The sequence below is a fragment of the Hyla sarda genome, chromosome 8 (assembly GCF_029499605.1).
Source record: "Hyla sarda isolate aHylSar1 chromosome 8, aHylSar1.hap1, whole genome shotgun sequence".
NCBI lineage: Eukaryota > Metazoa > Chordata > Amphibia > Anura > Hylidae > Hyla > Hyla sarda.
In genome coordinates, this window is record NC_079196.1 from 10,481,724 (window position 1) to 10,506,149 (window position 24,426).

A 24,426-nucleotide genomic window follows, 5' to 3' on the forward strand; every position below is an offset into this window, starting at 1 on the left:
ATAAACCAGCATTGGATGGTTGAGGAATATATTAATTACATTAAATCCTGGGAATGCTGGGTAATGGACCAGTCTGCAGGCAAGGAATCCATGACAAGTCTAAAGGCCACACACAAAACATACATGACAGGACATTCACCTTGTATGTAGCTGCTCTGTTGTACTCTGTGTGGAATGTTCCATCTCTGCAAGAGAAAACTGTTAGTATGAATGTCATTTCTAAAGGCTGTCCCCCATGCTTTACACTTCAGCTTCTCTTACACAGACTGGCTTAGAAGTATATAGAGCAGTGGTGTTCAACCTGCAGATCTCCAGATGTTGCAAAACTACAGGCAACGGCTGTCTGGGCATGCTGGGAGTTGTAGTTTTGCAACATCTGGAGGTCCGCAGGTTGAAGACCACTGATATAGAGTATATAGAGAACAGATTTATGTTAAATCAAATTGGTTTTCCATGGAATATCAATCTTAAAGGGGTACTCTGGTGGAAAACTTATTTTTTATTTTTTATTTTTTAAATCAACTGGTGCCAGAAAGTTAAACAGATTTGTAAATTACAATAAAAAATCTTAATCCTTCCAGTACTAATTAGCTGCTGAATACTACAGAGGAAATTCTTTTCTTTTTGGAACACAGTGCTCTCTGCTGACATCACGAGCACAGTGCTCTCTGCTGACATCTCTGTCCATTTTAGGAACTGTCCAGAGCAGCATATGTTTTCTAAGGGGATTTTTTCCTACTCTGGACAGTTCCTAAAATGGACAGATGTCAGCAGAAAGCACTATACTCGTGATGTCAGCAGAGAGCTCCGTATTCCAAAAAGAAAATAATTTCCTCTGTAGTATTCAGCAGCTAATAAGTACTGGAAGGATTAAGATTTATTTAATAGAAGTCATTTACAAATCTGACTTTCTGGCACCAGTTGATTTAAAAAAAAAAAAAAAAAAGTTTTTCACCGGAGTACCCCTTTAAGTCTATGCCTCCCTGTGCACTAAATCAATAAAAATCAGCATACTTACCTCCCTGTTGCCTCCAGATCATTGCTCCACACTGTGGTTCTGTTCTTTCTCCTCCCAATAATGTCTCGCTCCAAACTCAATGATGTCTCGCGCCAATCACAGGGCTGAGCAGAAAATCATTGGAGGGAGAAAGAAAAGGACTGCAGCGGGGACTAAAGATCTTACAGCAGCAGTGGGGGAGCAAGGGAGGTAAGTATGCCGGCTTTTATTGTTTTAATGCACAAGAAGGCATATACTAAAGCAGTGTTCCCAACTAGGGTGCCTCCAGCTGTTGGGAAGCTACAACTCACAGCATGGCACCCTGGTTTATAAATAACCAGTTGAAGGGCATGATGGGTATTGTAGTCATCCTGGTTGAGAAACACTGTACTAAAGATTTATTGCTTCCCCAGATAACACTTATAAAGGATTTATAAAAGATTAGAAAAACTGAGCTGCTTTCTTTTAGATACGGCGCCACTCTGGTACAAAGATGGTGTGTGGTACTGCAGCTCCGATCCATTGAAGTGAATAGAGCCGAGCTGTAATACCACACACAACCTAAAAGCAAGCGTGGCGCTGTTTTTGAAAGAAAGCTGCTATGTTTTTTGAATTGTGGATAATATGTTAAAGTACAGTAGATGGAAAATCACAAGCTAAAGACTAAAAATCTGTGAAAAAACAAAAAAAAACCTAAGCGGAGGATTAAGGGGAGGAGACAAAATGTGAGGTAGGAGTCTGGGCAGGACTTTAACATGAAATATTATCAAATAATAAGATTGTGAATTTTACTGACTTGTAGTGCAGCAGCTCGGTGCCTCCAGTCTTCGCGGCGGGATCCACTTTCATCTTCTTACATAGTTTCCTGCTCTCCGAATCACTGGAAATAACAAGAAGGAGAAGGTGAAACGATCTGCGCACATCCCAAAAAACACGCTGGAGACCACAGGCACATCAGAGCGGCGCTCGTGCATTCACACTCCTTAAAGGGGTACTCTGCTGCTCAGCGTTTGGAACAAACTGTTCCGAACACTGGAATCGGCAGCACGTGACCTAATAGCCCCGCCCCCTCAATGCAAGTCTATGGGAGGGCGCGTGACAGCCGTCACGCGCCCTCCCATAGACTTGCATTGAGGGGGCGGGGCGTGATGTAATGAGGGGGCGGGGCGTGACGTAATGAGGGGGTGGGGCTATGAGTTCACGTGCTGCCGATTCCAGTGTTCGGAACAGTTTGTTCCTATCGCTGAGCAGCGGAGTACCCCTTTAAGACTGCGCACAGCATTGGGTGACTCTGTACGTTCTTTGCTTTATTTGTATTGTTTCCGTCTTTATCCTAAATAGACGTTTGTCATTTAAACAAACTCTACATAGATCAATAGTAGAAGCGACTAAGAAACTTTGTAATACATCTTATTAGACAGAAATGACTGTTTCTCCTGTAATTCTCCCCCATTTTCTTCCTACCCTGTGTAGTTTTAGGATCCGTACAAAGCATTGTGGGACTTGTAGTGATTATATCACGTGTTGCATCACGGCAATGAAGCTGTAGAGAAAATGTAATGAAATGCAACATGAAAATTTTATAGGGAACCAGCAGAATAGTGAGTGCAGCTCTGGAGGCGACTGGAGGATAATACATGATGTAACTGCAGAATAGTGAGTGCTGCTCTGGAGGATAAGACCTGATGTAAGAGCAGAATAGTGAGTGCAGCTCTGGAGGATAAGACCTGATGTAAGAGCAGAATAGTGAGTGCAGCTCTGGAGGATAAGACCTGATGTAAGAGCAGAATAGTGAGTGCAGCTCTGGAGGATAAGACCTGATGTAAGAGCAGAATAGTGAGTGCAGCTCTGGAGGATAAGACCTGATGTAAGAGCAGAATAGTGAGTGCAACTCTGGAGGATAAGACCTGATGTAAGAGTAGAATAGTGAGTGCAGCTCTGGAGGATAATACATGGTGTAACTGCAGAATAGTGAGTGCTGCTCTGGAGGATAAGACCTCATGTAAGAGTAGAATAGTGAGTGCAGCTCTGGAGGATAATACATGGTGTAACTGCAGAATAGTGAGTGCAGCTCTGGAGGATAATACATGGTGTAACTGCAGAATAGTGAGTGCTGCTCTGGAGGATAAGACCTGATGTAAGAGCAGAATAGTGAGTGCAGCTCTGGAGGATAAGACCTGATGTAAGAGCAGAATAGTGAGTGCAGCTCTGGAGGATAAGACCTGATGTAAGAGCAGAATAGTGAGTGCAGCTCTGGAGGATAAGACCTGATGTAAGAGTAGAATAGTGAGTGCAGATCTGGAGGATAAGACCTGATGTAAGAGCAGAATAGTGAGTGCAGCTCTGGAGGATAAGACCTGATGTAAGAGCAGAATAGTGAGTGCAACTCTGGAGGATAAGACCTGATGTAAGAGTAGAATAGTGAGTGCAGCTCTGGAGGATAATACATGGTGTAACTGCAGAATAGTGAGTGCTGCTCTGGAGGATAAGACCTCATGTAAGAGTAGAATAGTGAGTGCAGCTCTGGAGGATAATACATGGTGTAACTGCAGAATAGTGAGTGCAGCTCTGGAGGATAAGATCTGATGTAAGAGCAGAATAGTGAGTGCAGCTCTGGAGGATAAGACCTGATGTAAGAGCAGAATAGTGAGTGCAGTTTGGAAGGTGACTGGATAATAAGAGTTGGGTTACAGCAGAATCCTGACTGCAGCTCTGGAGCTTACTGGAAGATAAGACATGATGTAACAGCAGAATACTGAGTGTAGCTCTGAAGTAACTAGAGGATAAGATATGCGGTAACAGCAGAAAAGTGAGTGCAGCTCTGGAGGTGAATGGAGGATAGGACATGATTTAACAGCAGAATAGTGAGTGCAGCTCTGGAGGTGAATGGAGGATCGGACACACACATGTGCAGGATGCTGCCTGGTGACCAATAAAGTCATCTCCAGGTGACACAGAACCGGATGAGATCTGGACTTCTCCCAACTCGTTCCTATGATCAGGACACATCAGAGGTTTTTATAATGACAGATTCACCTTAAAGCTCAGCGGTAAAAGTAAGTAATTATAGTGACTGCTAAGAGCAATGGAGACGCCATTCACATGTCTCTCCCTGAAAGGATGGCCCTCTGTGGGTGGGTCCTGCATTCTGGGAGTTGTAGTCTTAGAGCAGCTGGGATGTTTAGTGATTAAAATAATCAAAATAAAATAGTCGCCTCCATACCCACAGTCGATCCAGGCCACGGTAGCTCTACCCCGGACATCCTGCGCGACATCCGACAACAGCTTCAGCTGACGCTCAGCCGCCTGGGCTACAAAACACAGAAACAAACAGCGTCACTAAGTATCATGAATGTTTTACATAAAGTTTATTGACAAAGGATAGGAAATAAGTGTCTGATAAATGGAGGGTCTGACCTCTGGGTCCCGACTCCCCTTGCGGAATGAAGCGCTGCATCGGTAAACGCTTCATTGTTTGTCTTTGGGAATGGAAAAGGGCTGTACTCGGTATCTCCAGCCATAGACAATAGATCAATGGTCTCAATCTGTGGCCCTCCAGATGTTGCAAAACTTCAAATCCCAGCATGCCCGGACAGCCGTTGGCTGTCCGGGCATGCTGGAAGTTGAAGTTTTGCAACATCTGGAGGGCCACAGTTCGAGATCACTGCAATAGATGGAGCTCGTGCCGACACACCGCATCACTCAACGTGGAGAGTTGGATAGGGGATAAATTGTAGATCACGGGTGTCCGAGCGCTGGGGCTCCCCGAGATCTCCTGTTTAGAGGCCAGGCTCTCCTATACAGCGGCGTGTCATGACCCCTGCCCAAAGAGGGGGCCACCACGCCCCCCTATATAGTTCTATGGGAGAGACGAAGATTGCCAAACGGCTATCCCATAGAGCTATAGGGAGTCGTGATAAACTGCTGTATAGGAGAGCCGGGGCTCTAAACAGAGATCGCGGAGGGCCCCAGTGCTTTGACAAACTGCAATCTAAAAATCCTTCGGATAGGGGATTAGTTTTTCACATGATGCCTGTCCCTTAAATGGGTACTCCGTCCCTAGATATCCTTTGGATAGGGGATAAGATGTCTAATCGTGAATCACTGGGAGCCTCTGCGATCTCAGTGCTGCACCCGGCATTCGTTTAGAGGGTCGAGTTCAGCACGGAGGCTTGTGACGTCTCAGCCACGCCCCCTCAATACAAGTCTATGGGAGGGGCCGTGGCGTCACGAGCCTCTGCCCCGCATCGCCAGTCATCCGGCATGTTCGCTCCGTGCATGGGATGTCTGGGGTGCCGAAGCCGAGATTGCGGGGATCCCCTGCAGCCGGACCTCCGCGATTACACATCTTATCCTCTATCCTTCGGATAGAGGATAAGATGTCTGGCGGAGTACCCCTTTAAGGGATAAGTTAATTTTTGCCATAGTTCTCCTTTAATATTCTCGATTCTGCACACCTGGCAATTTGCATGCAGGTTTTCGTTCTCGGTTTCGTAGCCTCAGCTGCTCCTGGGACGCCCCTGATCCCCATAATACCATCCCCCACCCCCAGAGATCAGCAGCCGCCTCACCTGACTTGGAGTACAGGACCAGAACGTTATTTCGGGTTCGCAGCAGCTTCTTGAAGTCCTTGTGCTCGCTGATTTTTTCAATGAGCGGAGAGATTTTCAGCGCCAGGAGGATGGACGGGAAGATAATCTGAGGAAGAGCAGAAAGTCAGAAGACATTCAACACAACATCAAACATGGGCAAAAGAATAATAATGAAAATACCATAATAATACCGCAAATACCATAATAATACCGCAATACCTAATAATACCATAATAATACCGCAATACCTAATAATACCATAATAATACCGCAATACCTAATAATACCATAATAATACCGCAATACCTAATACCATAATAATACCGCAATACCTAATAATACCATAATAATACCGCAATACCTAATAATACCATAATAATACCGCAATATCTAATAATACCATAATAATACCGCAATAACTAATAATACCATAATAATATGGCAATAACTAATACCATAATACCGCAATACCTAATAATACCATAATAATACCGCAATACCTAATAATACCATAATAATACGGCAATAACTAATAATACGGCAATAACTACCGTAATAATACGGCAATAACTAATAATACAGCAATAACTAATAATACGGCAATAACTAATAATACGGCAATAACTAATAATACCATAATACCGCAATACCTAATACCACCATAATAAGACGGCAATAACTAATAATACCATAATAATACCACAATAACTAATACCACAATAATGCTGCACTAACTAATAATACGGCAATAACTAATAGCATAATAAAACTGCAATAACTAATACCACCATAATACCGCAATACCAAATACTATAATAATACTGCATTAACTAATAATACCCTAATAACTAATACCCCCATAATAATATTGCAATAACTAATACCATAATAATAATACCGCAATAACTAATACCATAATAATACAGCAATAACTAATAATACAGCAATAATTAGTAATAATACCATAACAATACCGCAATAACTAAAAATACCATATTAATACCACAAAAACTAATAATACCATAATATTACCGCAATAACTAAAAATACCATAATACCACAATAACTAATAATACCATAATAATACTGCAATAACTAATACCATAATAATAATAATACAGCAATAACTAATAATACAGCAATAACTAGTAATACCATAACAATACCGCAATAACTAAAAATACCATAATAATACCACAATAACTAATAATACCATAATAATACCGCAATAACTAATAATACCGCAATAACTAATAACACCATAATAATACCGCAATAACTAATAATACCACAATAACTAATAATACCGCAATAACTAATAACACCATAATAATACCGCAATAACTAATAATACCATAATAATATTGCAAGTGTGTCAGTGTTCACTGCAGTTTCGGCATTACATTTATAAAACGAGGAGTTATTAAAAATAAAAAATGAGATAAGTCACATGACAGAACTGTCTCTGGAGGATATAAGAGGAGCAGCAGTCACATATACATTGATTATTTATACAATGCTGTCGTCGCCCTCTAAGTCCCAATTTTGGACAAACACAATGTAATAAAACTAATAAGGCCGCATTCAGACCACGTTTTATAGGGGTACTCCACTGGCCAGTGTTCGGAACATCTAGTTCTGAACGCTATTTTCGTGCTGCGGAGTCAGCCACACCCCCTCGTGATGTCAGGCCACACCCTCTCAATGCAAGTCTATAGGAGGGGGCATCACGCTCCCTCCCATAGACTTGCATTGAGGGGGTGTGGCCTGACGAGTGGGCATGACAGACCCCCACAGTGGAAACAGCGTTCGGAACTAAATGCTCCAAACGCTGGCCAGTGGAGTACCCCTTTAAGCTGTAATAGTAATAACAGTAGTAGTATTAGTAGCACCAGAGGTAGTAATAACAGTAGTAGTATTAGTAGCAGCGGTGGTAGTTATAGCAGTGGAAGTAATAGTAATAGAAGTGGTAGTGTTAGTAGCAGCAGTGGTAGTAATAGTAGTGGAAGTAATAGTAACATAAGTGGTAGTAATAGCAGTAGTAGTGTTAGTAGCAGCGGTGGTAGTAATAGTAGTAAAACAGTGGTAGTAGTAGTAGCAGCGGTGGTAGTGTTAGTAATAATAGCAGTGGCAGTAATAGTAGCTCCAGTGGTAGCAGTAGTAATAGCAGTGTCAGTAATTGTAGCAGCGGTTGTAGTAATAGAAGTGGAAGTAATAGTAGCACCAGTGGTAGTAAAAGTAGCAGCGGTGGTAGTGGTAGTAACAGTAGTAGTACAGCAGTGGTGGTAGTAACAGCGGTGGTAGTAATAGTAGTAATAGCAGTGGTAGTATTAGTAGCAGTGGTGGTAGTAATAGCAGTGGTAGTATTAGTAGCAGCAGTGGTAGTATTAGTAGTAATAGTAGTAGTAGTATTAGTAGCAGCGGTGGTAGTAATAGTACTAATAGCAGTAGTAGTATTAGTAGCAGCGGTGGTAGTATTAGTAGTAATAGCAGTGGTCGTATTAGTAGCAGCGGTCGTAGTAATAGTACTAATAGCAGTAGTAGTATTAGTAGCAGCGGTGGTAGTAACAGTAGTAGTACAGCAGTGGTGGTAGTAGCAGCGGTGGTAGTATTAGTAGTAATAGCAGTAGTAGTATTAGTAGCAGTGGTGGTAGTAATAGTACTAATAGCAGTAGTAGTATTAGTAGCAGCGGTGGTAGTAACAGTAGTAGTACAGCAGTGGTGGTAGTAGCAGCGGTGGTAGTATTAGTAGTAATAGCAGTAGTAGTATTAGTAGCAGCGGTGGTAGTAATAGTACTAATAGCAGTAGTAGTAGTAGTAGTAGCAGCGGTGGTAGTAATAGTAGTAATAGCAGTAGTAGTATTAGTAGCAGCGGTGGTAGTATTAGTAGTAATAACAGTAGTAGTATTAGTAGCAGCGGTGGTAGTAATAGTACTAATAGCAGTAGTAGTAGTAATAGCAGCGGTGATAGTAATAGTAGTAATAGCAGTAGTAGTATTAGTAGCAGCGGTGGTAGTAATAGTACTAATAGTAGTAGTAGTAGCAGCAGCGGTGGTAGTAATAGTAGTAATAGCAGTAGTAGTATTAGTAGCAGCGGTGGTAGTATTAGTAGTAATAGCAGTAGTAGTATTAGTAGCAGCGGTGGTAGTAATAGTACTAATAGCAGTATTAGTAGCAGCGGTGGTAGTATTAGTAGTAATAGTAGTAGTAGCAGCGGTGGTAGTAATAGTACTAATAGCAGTAGTAGTATTAGTAGCAGCGGTGGTAGTAATAGTAGTAATAGCAGTGGTCGTATTAGTAGCAGCGGTGGTAGTAATAGTACTAATAGCAGTAGTAGTATTAGTAGCAGCGGTGGTAGTATTAGTAGTAATAGCAGTGGTAGTATTAGTAGCAGCGGTGGTAGTATTAGTAGTAATAGCAGTAGTAGTAGTAATAGCAGTAGTAGTAGTATTAGTAGCAGCGGTGGTAGTATTAGTAGTAATAGCAGTGGTAGTATTAGTAGCAGCGGTGGTAGTATTAGTAGTAATAGCAGTATTAGTAGTAATAGCAGTAGTAGTAGTATTAGTAGCAGCGGTGGTAGTATTAGTAGTAATAGCAGTGGTAGTATTAGTAGCAGCGGTGGTAGTATTAGTAGTAATAGCAGTGGTAGTATTAGTAGCAGCGGTGGTAGTAATAGCAGTAGTAGTATTAGTAGCAGCGGTGGTAGTATTAGTAGTAATAGCAGTGGTAGTATTAGTAGCAGCGGTGGTAGTATTAGTAGTAATAGCAGTGGTAGTATTAGTAGCAGCGGTGGTAGTATTAGTAGTAATAGCAGTGGTAGTATTAGTAGCAGCGGTGGTAGTAATAGCAGTGGTAGTATTAGTAGCAGCGGTGGTAGTATTAGTAGTAATAGTAATTGCAATAGTAGTAATAGTCAGTAGTATAAGTTTATGATCACATGGCTGATTTTTTGCAGACCTTCCACACTGAAAATTTCTGGCGGACATTCTGCAAACATCGGGCGCTGGCAGAACATATCGGCACTAGGACCGCTCGGAAATGCGTCCTCTCCATAGACGGCAAGACAACGGATTCCACAATTAGAACTGATGGGTCAATGTCCATTCTTTCTGCGGAGGCCAGAATCAGGTTCGGTGCAGAGGAATCTCATAGAAAACAACAACATTTCTGAGCTGAATTTTTCCGTCGGATTCTGCTCGAAAAACGCAAAATGTGAACATGGACTCAGGAGAGAATTCCTGGTGTCATCTGACATGAAGCAGGGTACACGGCGTAAAGAGATTTCCCTGTATAAAGGCGCCAACCATGACCGACCCCAAGGAAGAGCAAATCGGGGGCCGACACGACCCATGAAGACCCTGCAGACAAGGGCCGGACATCCTGTGCACTGTACATGAGAGCGCCACCCGTAGGATCAGCATGCAGGGTGCAGCCGACTCATCTATACCCAGCCGGAGGGCGTATTCCCGGATCACAGCGCAACGTTCGGCTCCGATCCTGAAAGACAAGTTTGTTCTGCTCCGGATGAAATCCAAAATCAATATTTGGTCTCAGAAATTGTTTGCTCAGCGAGATACACGGACTCCATGTCACACAGAACACGTGGAGCGGGGCCAGAAACCTGAAGAATTGTAGGATCACACCTGAAGACGCCAAGCGGGGTCACCATCCACGCCCGGAGATTGTCAGCTCTTGGGGCCCCAAGACTGCCCTAAAATATACATATAAGTCCCTACACTGCATCATATATAGTTCTAGGCCCCTATACTGCCCCGTATATAGTAGTAGCCCCTATACTGCCCCCATATATAGGACCCTATACTGCCCCATATATATAGTAGTAGACCCCTATACTGCCCCATATATATAGCTGTAGGCCCCTATACTGCCCCATATATAGCTGTAGGCCCCTATACTGCCCCATATATAGCTGTAGGCCCCAAGACTGCCCCATATATAGCTGTAGGCCCCTATACTGCCCCATATATAGTTGTATGCCCCTATACTGCCCCATATATAGTTGTATGCCCCTATACTGCCCCATATATAGCTGTAGGCCCCAAGACTGCCCCATATATAGCTGTAGGCCCCTATACTGCCCCATATATAGCTGTAGGCCCCTATACTGCCCCATATATAGTTCTAGGCCCCTATACTGCCCCATATATAGTAGTAGCCCCTATACTGCCCCCATATATAGGACCCTATACTGCCCCATATATATAGTAGTAGACCCCTATACTGCCCCATATATATAGTAGTAGACCCCTATACTGCCCCATATATAGCTGTAGGCCCCAAGACTGCCCCATATATAGCTGTAGGCCCCTATACTGCCCCATATATAGTTGTATGCCCCTATACTGCCCCATATATAGTTCTAGGCCCCTATCCTGCCCCATATATAGCTGTAGGCCCCTATACTGCCCCATATATAGTTGTATGCCCCTATACTGCCCCATATATAGTTCTAGGCCCCTATACTGCCCCATATATAGTAGTAGCCCCTATACTGCCCCCATATATAGGACCCTATACTGCCCCATATATATAGTAGTAGACCCCTATACTGCCCCATATATATAGTAGTAGACCCCTATACTGCCCCATATATAGCTGTAGGCCCCAAGACTGCCCCATATATAGCTGTAGGCCCCTATACTGCCCCATATATAGTTGTATGCCCCTATACTGCTCCATATATAGTTCTAGGCCCCTATACTGCCCCATTTATAGTAGTAGCCCCTATACTGCCCCCATATATAGGACCCTATACTGCCCCATATATATAGTAGTAGACCCCTATACTGCCCCATATATATAGTAGTAGACCCCTATACTGCCCCATATATAGCTGTAGGCCCCAAGACTGCCCCATATATAGCTGTAGGCCCCTATACTGCCCCATATATAGTTGTATGCCCCTATACTGCCCCATATATAGTTCTAGGCCCCTATACTGCCCCATATATAGCTGTAGGCCCCTATACTGCCCCATATATAGTTGTATGCCCCTATACTGCCCCATATATAGTTCTAGGCCCCTATACTGCCCCATATATAGTAGTAGCCCCTATACTGCCCCCATATATAGGACCCTATACTGCCCCATATATATAGTAGTAGACCCCTATACTGCCCCATATATATAGTAGTAGACCCCTATACTGCCCCATATATAGCTGTAGGCCCCAAGACTGCCCCATATATAGCTGTAGGCCCCTATACTGCCCCATATATAGTTGTATGCCCCTATACTGCCCCATATATAGTTGTAGGCTCCTTTACTCCCCCATATATAGCTGTAGGCTCCTATACTCCCCCATATATAGCTGTAGGCCCCTATACTGCCCCATATATAGTTGTATGCCCCTATACTGCCCCATATATAGTTGTAGGCCCCTATACTGCCCCATATATAGTTGTAGGCCCCTATACTGCCCCATATATAGTTGTAGTCCCCTATACTGTCCCATATATAGCTGTAGGCCCCATATACTGCCCCCATATATAGCTGTAGGCCCCTATACTGCCCCCATATATAGCTGTAGGCCCCTATACTGCCCCCATATATAGTTGTAGTCCCCTATACTGCCCCATATATAGTTGTAGGCCCCTATACTGCCCCCATATATAGTTGTAGGCCCCTATACTGCCCCCATATATAGCTGTAGGCCCCTATACTGTCCCATATATAGCTGTAGGCCCCATATACTGCCCCCATATATAGTTGTAGGCCCCTATACTGCCCCCATATATAGTTGTAGGCCCCTATACTGCCCCCATATATAGTTGTAGGCCCCTATACTGCCCCCATATATAGTTGTAGGCCCCTATACTGTCCCATATATAGCTGTAGGCAACATATACTGTCCCATATATAGCTGTAGGCCCCATATACTGCCCCCATATATAGTTGTAGGCCCCTATACTGCCCCATATATAGCTGTAGGCCCCTATACTACCCCATATATATAGCTGTAGGCCCCTATACTACCCCATATATATAGCTGTAGGCCCCTATACTGTCCCATATATAGCTGTAGGCCCCTATACTGTCCCATATATAGCTGTAGGCCCCTATACTGTCCCATATATAGCTGTAGGCCCCTATACTGTCCCATATATAGCTGTAGGCCCCTATACTGTCCCATATATAGCTGTAGGCCCCTATACTGTCCCATATATAGCTGTAGGCCCCTATACTGTCCCATATATAGCTGTAGCCCCTATACTGTCCCATATATAGCTGTAGCCCCTATAATGCCCCCATATATAGCTGTAGCCCCTATAATGCCCCCATATATAGCTGTAGGCCCCTATACTGTCCCATATATAGCTGTAGGCCCCTATACTGTCCCATATATAGCTGTAGGCCCCTATACTGTCCCATATATAGCTGTAGGCCCCTATACTGTCCCATATATAGCTGTAGGCCCCTATACTGTCCCATATATAGCTGTAGGCCCCTATACTGTCCCATATATAGCTGTAGGCCCCTATACTGTCCCATATATAGCTGTAGGCCCCTATACTGTCCCATATATAGCTGTAGGCCCCTATACTGTCCCATATATAGCTGTAGGCCCCTATACTGTCCCATATATAGCTGTAGGCCCCTATACTACCCCATATATATAGTTGTAGGCCCCTATACTGTCCCATATATAGCTGTAGGCCCCTATACTGTCCCATATATAGCTGTAGGCCCCTATACTGTCCCATATATAGCTGTAGGCCCCTATACTGTCCCATATATAGCTGTAGGCCCCTATACTGTCCCATATATAGTTGTAGGCCCCTATACTACCCCATATATAGTTGTAGGACCCTATACTACCCCATATATAGTTGTAGGACCCTATACTGTCCCCATATATAGTTGTAGGCCCCTATACTGCCCCATATATAGTTGTAGGCCCCTATACTGCCCTATATATAGTTGTAGGCTCCTATACTACCCCATATATAGTTGTAGGCCCCTATACTACCCCATATATAGTTGTAGGACCCTATACTGTCCCCATATATAGTTGTAGGACCCTATACTGCCCCCATATATAGTTGTAGGCCCCTATACTGCCCAATATAGTTGTAGGCCCCTATACTGCCCCATATATAGTTGTAGGCCCCTATACTGTCCCCATATATAGTTGTAGGCCCCTGTACTGCCCTATATATAGTTGTAGGCCCCTATACTGCCCCATATATAGCTGTAGGCCCCTATACTGCCCCATATATAGCTGTAGGCCCCTATACTGCCCCATATATAGCTGTAGTCCCCATATACTGCCCCCATATATAGTTGTAGGCTCCTATACTCCCCCATATATAGCTGTAAGCCCCTATACTGCCCCATATATAGCTGTAGGCCCCTATACTGCCCCATATATAGCTGTAGGCCCCTATACTGCCCTGTATATAGTTGTAGGCCCCTATACTGCCCCATATATAGCTGCAGGCCCCTATACTGCCCCATATATAGCTGTAGGCCCCTATACTGCCCCATATATAGCTGTAGGCCCCTATACTGCCCCATATATAGCTGTAGGCCCCTATACTGCCCCATATATAGCTGTAGGCCCCTATACTGCCCTATATATAGTTGTAGGCCCCTATACTGCCCCATATATAGCTGTAGGCCCCTATAATGCCCCATATATAGCTGTAGGCCCCTATGCTGCCCCATATATAGCTGTAGGCCCCATATACTGCCTCCATATATAGTTGTAGGCCCCTATACTGTCCACATATACACAGTCACCATATATAGTTGTAAATATATAGTGGTAAACACTGATGCCCACTGCATGTGCTAACACCGGGCAGTGCCCACCAGAGCTGCACACATGGAGACCTCTCCCATATTCACCTACGGGCACCGGCTCCTCTGCCAGATAGTATTACAGAGCTGTAACTCCATACCAGGGGGGCAGACATAATATGTATGGGGGCACAGCTTACTCTGGGAGCCGCCGGCACTACACGTCTCTAATAACTGGTATCAGACCTGGCACCATCCCAGTGATCATCCGATGCCACCATCACCAGAGGAATGTCTGATGCCACAGACAAAGACGCCTCAGTGTGAGCCCATATCAGCAGATGCCCATCTCCTGCCCCTGAAATGCCCCAAAATATCATTTCCACAGAGCAGAAGTTACCTGATCTATAATCCTCCAGTTATCAGAGGCGACACAGCTGCCAAATGCATCAGACGGACGTCAGCCAAGGCCAAATATGGGGGAAACATGTGAAGGCCTCGCGTTACAGGGCACAATACTCTATGCCAGGGGGTACAAGCAGCCAGAGTCTTCAGCATGATCCCCCAAGGTGTGGTTATAAAGATGGAAAACTACAACTCCCAGCATGCCCTGACAAATCTGAAGAGGATTGGAAAATAAGACAGCAGAATAGTGAGTGCAGCTCTGGAGCATAAGACATGATGTAACAGTAGAATAGCGAGTGCAGCTCTGATGAGGACTGCAGGATAAGACCTGATGTAACAGCAGAATAGTGAGTGCAGTTCTGAAGTAATTGGAGGATAAGACATGATGAAACATCAGAATAGAGAGTACAGCTCTGGAGGATAAGTCTTGATGTAACAACAGCATAGTAAGTGCAGATGTGAAGGTGACTGGATGATAAGATGTGATGTAACAGCAGAATAGTGAGTTCAGCTCTGGAGGTGACTGGAGTATAAGACCTGATGTAACAGCAGAATAGGGAGTGCAGCTCTGATGAGGACTGGAGGATAATACATGATGTAACAGCAGAATAGTGAGTGCAGGTCTGGAGGTGACTGAAGGATAAGAGATGATGCAACAGCAGAATAGCGAGTGCAGTTCTGAAGTAACTGGAGGATAAGATATGATGTAACAACAGAATAGTGAGTGCAGCTCTGGAGGTGACTGGATGATAAGACGTGATGTAACAGCAGAATAGTGAGTGCAGCTCTGGAGGATAAGTCTTGATGTAACAGCAGAATAGTGAGTGCAGATGTGAAGGTGACTGGAGGATAAGACGTGATGTAACAGCAGAATAGTGAGTACAGCTCTGGAGGTGACTGGAGTATAAGACAGGATGTAACAGCAGGATAGTGAGTGCAGCTCTGGAGGTGACTGGAGGATAAGACGTGATGTAACAGCAGGATAGTGAGTGCAGCTCTGGAGATGACTGGAGTATAAGACGTGATGTAACAGCAGAATAGTGAGTGCAGCTCTGGAGGTGCCTGGAGGATAAGACATGATGTAACAGCAGAATAGTGAGTACAGCTCTGGAGGTGACTGGAGTATAAGACCTGATGTAACAGCAGAATAGTGAGTGCAGCTCTTGAGGGTAAGACATGGTGTTACAGCAGAATAGTGAGCGCAGTACACATACAGAATTTACAGATTACGGACCACTACACGTATATATTCGGAGGTGACCTGCGCTCTCTATAATCTCAGCCAACAGCAGGATCCTGTACAGACACAGAATTTCCTACAAGATGTAAACAGCTGCCGGGAACTTCCTGAGCGTGGCAGAGAGCGTGGCAGAGAGCGGTGGGGGAGGGGGGGGTCATTGCCATCTCATTGTGACCCCGGCTCCATGAAGTGTCAGCTCTGTGACAAGCAATGAGACACTGAAGGATTAAAGGGACAGAGCCGGAACTGAGACGCTTCCTGCTGCAGCCTAAGACTCCGGAGGAACCAATGACCGATCTCTGAGATCCTGCACTGACATCCGTACAGGACCCAGACTGAGATGGCTGTGCGGGCATGCTGGGAGTTGTAGTTTTGCAACATCTGGAGGCACCCTGGTTGGGAAACACTGGTATGTATAAGGTTCATCTTTCATGCATTCCACCAGCGATCCTTAAGGTTTGGCTCTCAAGCTGTTGCAAAACTACAACTCCTACCATGCCCTGACAGACTTCGGCTGTCAGGGCATGATGGCATTTGTAGTTTTGCAACAGCTTGAGAGTCACACCAAGAGGCTCTGAACCTGTCCATAAAGGGGCACTCCAGTGGAAAACAAATTTTATTCAAATCACCTGGTGCCATAAAGTTATACAGATTTGTAAATTACTTCTATTTAAAAATCTTAATCCTTCCAGTACTTATCAGCTGCTGTATATTTTCACAGGAAGTTGTGTAGTTCTTTCCAGTCTGACCACAGTGCTCTCTGCTGACACCTCTGTCCGTGTCAGGAACTGTCCAGAGCAGGAGAGGTTTGCTATGGGGATTTCCTCCTAATCCGGACAGTTCCTGACATGGACAGAGGTGTCAGCAGTGAGCACTGTGGTCAGACTGGAAAGAACTACACAACTTCCTGTGGAGTTTACAGCAGCTGATAAGTACTGGAAGGGTTAAGATTTTTAAATAGAAGTAATTTACAGATCTGTATAACTTTCTGGCACCAGATGATTTGAATTTTTTTTTTCAATCGGAGTACCTCTTTAATAAAACTGTTACCTGGGTCAGCTGACTTCCTGTGAACGCCATCACCTATCCAACCTTTTCCTGCAAGCTCCCAGACTCCTCCCCTCCAGCTCTATCTGTATACTGCTGCTGCTTTCTCTATGGAATCAGGATATACAGCAGTTATACACCTCCCCTCCAGCTCTATTTGTATACTGCTGCTGCTTTCTCTATGGAATCAGGATATACAGCAGTTATACAGCTCCCCTCAATCTTTATCTGTATACTGCTGCTATCTATGGGATCAGGATATATAGTTAGTATACATCTCCCCTCCACCTCTCTCTGTATACTGCTGCTATCTCTGTGGGATCAAGATATATAGCAGTTGTACACCTCCCCTCCAGCTTTATTTCTATGGGATTAGGATATATAGCAGTTATATGCCTCCCCTCCAGCTCTCTCTGTATACTGCTGCTATCTCTATGGGATAAGGATATATAGCAGTTATACGCCTCCCCTCCAGCTCTCTCTGTATACTGCTGCTATCTCTATGGGATTTGGCTATATAGTAGTTATACACTTCCCCCAGCTCTATCTGTATACTGCTGCTATCTCTATGGGATTTGGCTATATAGTAGTTATACACTTCCCCTGAGGTTGTGTTCATATGTTGCGTTTTTTGCTGCAATTTTACCAAATCACTGATGGTACTTTACTGTAAGGGTGCGTTCCCACAGGGCGTATACGCAGCGTATTTGACGCTGCGCAAAATTTACGGCAGCAGCTGGAAATACGCTGCGTATTCCTTGCTCACTATACACACAGGGCTTTCCGGCGGCCGCCCAATGTGTGTAGTGAGTTTTAGAGGCGGGGCCGTGTGCCGGCGTGTCTGCGACGCGAGGCTCCGCCTCCAAAACTCACTGTACACATAGGGCTGCCGCCGGAAGGCCCTGTGTGTATAGTGAGCAAGGAATACGCAGCGTATTTCCAGCTGCTGCCGTAAATTTTGCGTAGCGTCAAATACGCTGCATATACGCCCTGTGGGAACGCACCCTAATTGTGCAAATCAAAATAAAAACTTTTTACATTGATTTTAGAAAATTGCAGCAAAAACAGCCAAAATGCAGTAAAAATTTCTTCAAAACTGCAGTTAAAGGAGTAGTGTAGCGAGACTTGCAATGATCCTATTGTGCCCGGGCTGCAAAAGGTAAACAAAATAACTCACCTTCCTCCGTTCCCCCGTAATCGGTTTTCTGTCCGATCTTCTTCCTGCTTTTGTGTGCACGGATCGTCACACTGCTCTCAGCGTATCGCCGGCTGCACTGATGCTCCGCCTCAACCTGTAATAGCGCAGTGTTACAATCCGTGCATATGGAAGCAGGAAGAAGACCAGGACCGCAGGAAGAAGACCAGGACCGCAGGAAGAAGACCAGGACCGCAGGAAGAAGACCAGGACCGCAGGAAGAAGACCAGGACCGCAGGAAGAAGACCAGGACCGCAGGACCAAAGACCGATAGCAGCGCAAAGGGGGAACGGAGGAAGGAGAGTTTGTGAATTTGCTTGTTTCTCTTACTTTTTGCAGCCCCGGGCACAATAGGATCCTAACAAGTCCCGCTACACTACTCCTTTAAATTCAATGTGTGAACACGGCCTAATGACTTCTTTATAAAACACCTCAATTGTGATTATAGGTCAAATCACTTTTTTTTTTTGTTTTGTTTAAATCAACTGGTGCCAGAACAGATTTGCAAATTACTTCTATAAAAAAAAAATCTTTACTCTTTCAGTACTTTTTAGCAGCTGTTACCTATAGAGGAAATTCTTTTCTTTTTGAATTTCTTTTTTGTCTTGTCCACAGCGCTCTGTCCGTGTCAGGAACTGTCCGGAGCAGCATAGGTTTGCAATGGGGATTTTCTCCTGCTCTGGACAGTTCCTGATACAGACAGAGGTGTCAGCAGAGAGCATTGTGGACAAGAAAAAAACAGAAATTCAAAAAGAAAAGAATTTCCTCTGTAGTATGCAGCTGCTAAAAAGTACTGGAAGGATAAATTTTTTTTTTTTTTAACAGAAGTAGTTTACAAATCTGTTTAACTTTCTGGCACCAGTTGATTTAAAAAAATAAATAAATAAATGTTTTCCACCTGAGTACCCCTTTAAGGAATGCATTAACACTGCACATAATGTGAACTGACCCCCAACCCACTTAGGAGTCTAATCAGTTCACCTGGCTGAACTCAAGCACCAGCAGCCAAATTGGATGTCCAGGTGCAGTGATGAGATTCCCCCTTCTCTCTCTGCAAAGCCAGAGGAATCATGGGAAATGTAAGCAGCCTTAGGAAATCATTTCAGATGGAATTGCAGTCAGTATGACTGCAAATCCCCACGTCTGCCACATCAGCTAAAACAGGTAAGAACAATGCATACACAAGAACCTTTACATTATTCTCTGATATAGATGATTGTATATACTGGATACACAAGTGTTTCCCAGCCAGGGTGCCTCCAGGTGTTGCAACACTACAACTCCCAGAATGCCTGGACAGCCTTCGGCTGTCCAGGCATGCTGGGAGTTGTAGTTTTGCATCATCTGGAGGCACCCTGGTTGAGAAACCCTGTGAAACACTGTAGCAGACCCTCCCCTGTTATCAGCCTCTGGATATAAAGCAGAATCTTCCTATTCTCTGACAGCAGAAAGAAATCTTGAAAAATGTGGAGGAAAAAAAATCAGACTGGACCGGTCCGACTGGAAGGGACACAAAATCACCGCACAGACCTGTTTGGGGGGTAAAATGAACGACGTCCACGACCAAGAACGAGTATTTCAGGTCAAAGACTTTTCTGAAGAAACATCCACAAAAAGTTCAAGAAGTGTCAGCGACGTCTCCATCCAATAATATATAAAGGCTCTGATGGGAGGTGGTGATAGGGCGCCGTACCGGACACCAAAGACATAATGTACAGTCATCCGGTACACACTGGAGCCATCCATGTACAGTCACCCGGTACACACTGGAGCCATCCATGTACAGTCATCCGGTACACACTGGAGCCATCCACGTACAGTCATCCGGTACAAACTGGAGCTTTCCACGTACAGTCATCCGGTACACACTGGAGATATCCATGTACAGTCATCCGGTACACACTGGAGCCATCCATGTACAGTCATCCGGTACACACTGGAGCCATCCATGTACAGTCATCCGGTACACACTGGAGCCATCCATGTACAGTCACCCGGTACACACTGGAGCCATCCATGTACAGTCATCCGGTACACACTGGAGCCATCCATGTACAGTCATCGGGTACACACTGGAGCCATCCATGTACAGTCACCCGGTACACACTGGAGCTATCCATGTACAGTCATCCGGTGCACACTGGAGCCATCCACGTACAGTCATCCGGTACACACTGGAGCCATCCACGTACAGTCATCCGGTACACACTGGAGCCATCCACGTACAGTCATCCGGTACACACTGGAGCCATCCACGTACAGTCATCCGGTACACACTGGAGCCCTCCACGTGCAGTCATCCGGTACACACTGGAGCTATCCATGTGCAGTCATCCGGTACACACTGGAGCTATCCATGTGCAGTCATCCGGTACACACTGGAGCTATCCATGTGCAGTCACCCGGTACACACTGGAGCTATCCATGTGCAGTCACCCGGTACACACTGGAGCTATCCATGTACAGTCACCCGGTACACACTGGAGCCATCCATGTACAGTCATCCGGTACACACTGGAGCTATCCATGTACAGTCATCCGGTACACACTGGAGCCATCCATGTACAGTCATCCGGTACACACTGGAGCCATCCATGTACAGTCATCCGGTACACACTGGAGCCATCCATGTACAGTCATCCGGTACACACTGGAGCCATCCATGTACAGTCATCCGGTACACACTGGAGATATACATGTACAGTCATCCGGTACACACTGGAGATATACATGTACAGTCATCCGGTACACACTGGAGCCATCCATGTACAGTCATCCGGTACACACTGGAGCCATCCATGTACAGTCATCCGGTACACACTGGAGCCATCCATGTACAGTCATCCGGTACACACTGGAGCCATCCATGTACAGTCATCCGGTACACACTGGAGCCATCCATGTACAGTCATCCGGTACACACTGGAGCCATCCATGTACAGTCATCCGGTACACACTGGAGCCATCCATGTACAGTCATCCGGTACACACTGGAGCCATCCATGTACAGTCATCCGGTACACACTGGAGCCATCCATGTACAGTCATCCGGTACACACTGGAGCCATCCATGTACAGTCATCCGGTACACACTGGAGCCATCCATGTACAGTCATCCGGTACACACTGGAGCCATCCATGTACAGTCATCCGGTACACACTGGAGCCATCCATGTACAGTCATCCGGTACACACTGGAGCTATCCATGTACAGTCATCCGGTACACACTGGAGCTATCCATGTACAGTCATCCGGTACACACTGGAGCTATCCATGTACAGTCATCCGGTACACACTGGAGCTATCCATGTACAGTCATCCGGTACACACTGGAGCTATCCATGTACAGTCATCCGGTACACACTGGAGCTATCCATGTACAGTCATCCGGTACACACTGGAGCTATCCATGTACAGTCATCCGGTACACACTGGAGCTATCCATGTACAGTCATCCGGTACACACTGGAGCTATCCATGTACAGTCATCCGGTACACACTGGAGATATCCATGTACAGTCATCCGGTACACACTGGAGATATACATGTAGAGTCATCCGGTACACACTGGAGCCATCCATGTACAGTCATCCGGTACACACTGGAGATATACATGTACAGTCATCCGGTACACACTGGAGATATACATGTACAGTCATCCGGTACACACTGGAGATATACATGTACAGTCATCCGGTACACACTGTAGCTATCCACGTACAGTCATCCGGTACACACTGGAGATATCCACGTACAGTCATCCGGTACACACTGGAGATATACATGTACAGTCATCCGGTACACACTGGAGATATACATGTACAGTCATCCGGTACACACTGGAGATATACATGTACAGTCATCCGGTACACACTGGAGATATACATGTACAGTCATCCGGTACACACTGGAGATATACATGTACAGTCATCCGGTACACACTGGAGATATACATGTACAGTCATCCGGTACAAACTGGAGATATACATGTACAGTCATCCGGTACACACTGGAGATATACATGTACAGTCATCCGGTACAAACTGGAGATATACATGTACAGTCATCCGGTACACACTGGAGATATACATGTACAGTCATCCGGTACACACTGGAGATATACATGTACAGTCATCCGGTACACACTGGAGATATACATGTACAGTCATCCGGTACACACTGGAGATATACATGTACAGTCATCCGGTACAAACTGGAGATATACATGTACAGTCATCCGGTACACACTGGAGATATACATGTACAGTCATCCGGTACAAACTGGAGATATACATGTACAGTCATCCGGTACACACTGGAGATATACATGTACAGTCATCGCACATATGGGATTGTACAAACTGATCAAAATGTAACACAAGGATGTGCGACCGCCTCCATTTATCTAACTTTGTGATACATAAATAATCCCCGGGTGCACAGACTGACAGGATTATACACGTGTGATACATTATATACACAAGAGGGCGAAGAGTTCTGCAAGATACTGCACAGAGCTGGTGTGCACTCTGTATACTACTCTGTATAGGAGATAGGGGGTCAGTCTGTATACTACTCTGTATAGGAGATAGGGGGTCAGTCTGTATACTACTCTGTATAGGAGATAGGGGGTCAGTCTGTATACTACTCTGTATAGGAGATAGGGGGTCTCTGTATACTACTCTGTATAGGAGATAGGGGGTCAGTCTGTATACTACTCTGTATAGTAGATAGGGGGTCAGTCTGTATACTACTCTGTATAGTAGATAGGGGGTCAGTCTGTATACTACTCTGTATAGGAGATAGGGGGTCAGTCTGTATACTACTCTGTATAGTAGATAGGGGGTCAGTCTGTATACTACTCTGTATAGTAGATAGGGGGTCTCTGTACAGTCTGTACATAGAGGGGTCTCTGTATAGTAGTTAGGGGTCTTGCTGTACAGTCTGTATATAGAGGGGTCTCTATAGTAGATAGGGGGTCTCTGTATAGTAGATAAGGGGTCTCTGTAAAGTAGATAGGGGGTCTCTGTACAGTTTGTATATAGAGGGGTCTCTGTATAGTAGATATGGGGTCTCTCTGTACAGTCTGTATATATAGGGGTTTCTGTAGAGTTCGGGGTCAGTCTGTATATAGAGGGGTCTCTGTATAGTAGATATGGGGTCAGTCTGTATATAGAGGGGTCTCTGTATAGTAGATATGGGGTCAGTCTGTATATAGAGGGGTCTCTGTATAGTAGATATGGGGTCTCTCTGTACAGTCTGTATATATAGGGGTTTCTGTAGAGTTCGGGGTCAGTCTGTATATAGAGGGGTCTCTGTATAGTAGATATGGGGTCAGTCTGTATATAGAGGGGTCTCTGTAGAGTTAGGGTGCAGTCTGTATATAGAGGGGTCTCTGTATAGTAGATATGGGGTCAGTCTGTATATATAGGGGTCTCTGTAGAGTTAGGGTGCAGTCTGTATATAGAGGGGTCTCTGTATAGTAAATATGGGGTCTTTCTGTAGAGTTAGGGGCTCGTTGTACACAAGTTTTGGGGTCAGTGTGGCCCCCGGTACTCACCAGGACATGGAGCAGCAGCATTCTTCTTCCCCTCATCCCCCAGCACTGCCCGGCAGGAGCCATCACACGGATGCCACGTCTGGCCGCGCAGGCGCACACAGCAGGCGCGGGGCATGCAGGGAAGTGTAGTTTCCGGCTGCACCCACGGCCAGGTGATGAGCAACCTGTCTGTGTGGAACTACAACTCCCAGCATGTCACAGTCTTCCAGGACATGGTAGAACTTGCGGTGGAACGGTTCGTGGCCTTTGTATCTGGCTTTTAGGGCATTCTGGGACGTGTAGTCCGACAACAGCCAAAATAATACAAAAATAGAAAGTTTTTCTGTCATTTTGTGCGGAAAAAAATTCACATGACATCACATCTTGTTGCTGTAACTGTAACCAAATTAGCGCCATGTCTACAAAATATGCACTTTATGTGCGATGTCTTAGTATTGGGTTACATTCGGTTCACATCACGTTTTTGCCATACTGTTTTCAATCAGTTTTTCTAAAGAAAACCGTATGGCAAAAGAACGGATGGAACCGTATGGAAAACGTATACTGTTTTTAAAAGTGCATACAGTTCTGTCCGTTTTTATATAAAAAAAAAAAAAAAACATAAGTTTTTGAAAATTTTGTCCAT

At 44.9% G+C, this 24,426-nt stretch overlaps 1 protein-coding gene across 1 annotated transcript in view; it reads right to left on the minus strand.

Moving 5' to 3' along the window:
• PDIA5 (protein disulfide isomerase family A member 5) overlaps window positions 1–23,902 on the minus strand; it is a 63,675-nt gene extending 39,773 nt beyond the window's left edge. Inside the window, exons 1-5 of the mRNA XM_056535371.1 lie at window positions 23,802–23,902; window positions 5,569–5,695; window positions 4,221–4,308; window positions 1,794–1,877; window positions 140–185 (exon numbers count right to left, since the gene is read on the minus strand). Of these exons, the coding sequence (XP_056391346.1) occupies window positions 140–185; window positions 1,794–1,877; window positions 4,221–4,308; window positions 5,569–5,695; window positions 23,802–23,864 (408 nt within the window). The 5' untranslated portion in view covers window positions 23,865–23,902. The remainder of the gene's footprint in view (window positions 1–139; window positions 186–1,793; window positions 1,878–4,220; window positions 4,309–5,568; window positions 5,696–23,801) is intronic.
• Between the last annotated feature and the right edge of the window lie 524 nt (window positions 23,903–24,426).